Source organism: Myotis davidii, unplaced genomic scaffold (assembly GCF_000327345.1).
Source record: "Myotis davidii unplaced genomic scaffold, ASM32734v1 scaffold448, whole genome shotgun sequence".
Lineage (NCBI taxonomy): Eukaryota > Metazoa > Chordata > Mammalia > Chiroptera > Vespertilionidae > Myotis > Myotis davidii.
Window position 1 is genome coordinate 354,726 of NW_006383009.1, and position 1,444 is coordinate 356,169.

General features: G+C 65.1%; 1 protein-coding gene across 3 annotated transcripts in view; it reads left to right on the forward strand.

Moving 5' to 3' along the window:
• Nucleotides 1-1,438, forward strand: part of EGR3 (early growth response 3) — a 22,886-nt gene extending 21,448 nt beyond the window's left edge. For all 3 annotated transcript variants that reach the window (XM_006778285.1, XM_006778286.2, XM_006778287.2), the window contains one exon: nt 205-1,438. In XM_006778285.1, the coding sequence (XP_006778348.1) occupies nt 205-1,214 (1,010 nt within the window). In that variant the 3' untranslated portion in view covers nt 1,215-1,438. The remainder of the gene's footprint in view (nt 1-204) is intronic.
• Nucleotides 1,439-1,444: the final 6 nt, after the last annotated feature.

Genomic DNA, 1,444 nt, shown 5'->3' on the forward strand with positions numbered 1-1,444 from the left:
GATCCGTAGTATTTTGCTGTATCCAGGTTGCGCCCGGGAGCGCGGCACCGCCCGCTTTGCGCCGGGCGCAGCTTTCCTCTTACCCCACGCGCTGCGCACTCCACCCGGCTGCACTCTCCACACCTGGGCCAGGACCTGGGCGCCCCGGCCCTGGAGCCGGCCGGGCTTCACTCACCCCTCCCCTCTCTCCTCCGCTCTCCGCAGAGAATGTGATGGACATCGGCCTGACCAACGAGAAGCCCAACCCGGAACTCTCTTATTCGGGCTCCTTTCAGCCAGCTCCTGGCAACAAGACCGTGACCTACTTGGGAAAGTTCGCCTTCGACTCCCCTTCTAACTGGTGCCAGGACAACATCATTAGCCTCATGAGCGCCGGCATCTTGGGGGTGCCCCCGGCCTCAGGGGCACTCAGCACGCAGACCTCCACGGCCAGCATGGTACAGCCACCTCAGGGCGACGTGGAGGCCATGTACCCGGCGCTACCCCCCTATTCTAACTGCAGCGATCTCTACTCAGAGCCTGTGTCTTTCCACGACCCCCAGGGCAACCCTGGGCTCGCCTATTCCCCCCAGGATTATCAATCGGCCAAGCCGGCCTTGGACAGCAATCTCTTCCCCATGATTCCTGACTACAATCTCTACCACCACCCCAGCGACATGGGCTCTATTCCGGAGCACAAGCCCTTCCAGGGCATGGACCCCATCCGAGTCAACCCGCCCCCTATCACCCCCCTGGAGACCATCAAGGCATTCAAAGACAAGCAGACCCACCCAGGCTTCGGCAGCCTGCCGCAGCCGCCGCTCACACTCAAGCCCATCCGGCCCCGCAAGTACCCCAACCGACCCAGCAAGACCCCACTCCACGAGCGGCCCCACGCGTGTCCGGCGGAGGGCTGCGACCGCCGTTTCAGCCGCTCGGACGAGCTGACGCGGCACCTGCGCATCCACACGGGCCACAAGCCCTTCCAGTGCCGGATCTGCATGCGGAGCTTCAGCCGCAGCGACCACCTCACCACTCACATCCGCACGCATACGGGCGAGAAGCCCTTTGCCTGCGAGTTCTGCGGGCGCAAGTTCGCGCGCAGCGACGAGCGCAAGCGCCACGCCAAGATCCACCTCAAGCAAAAGGAGAAGAAGGCGGAGAAGGGCGTGGCGCCTTCTGCGTCCTCCGCGCCCCCCGTGACCCTGGCCCCCGTGGTCACCACCTGTGCCTGAGGCTCGGGCCCCCAGATTCCCACATTTCCCCTCCAGTGTCTCCCTGCTGCTGCCCTAAAGCAGCGGGAGAGCTCGCCACGGAGGCGCAGGGGCCGCACTTGGGCCTCTCCATGGACGTAAGGCTCCTCGTCACTCTTGGACGTCCCCGGTTTCCACCCTTTCACACCGGCCAACTGTCGGGGGCCAGGGCAGGAGGCGCCTGCCTCTCGCTGTCTCCCACCCCCTTTAGC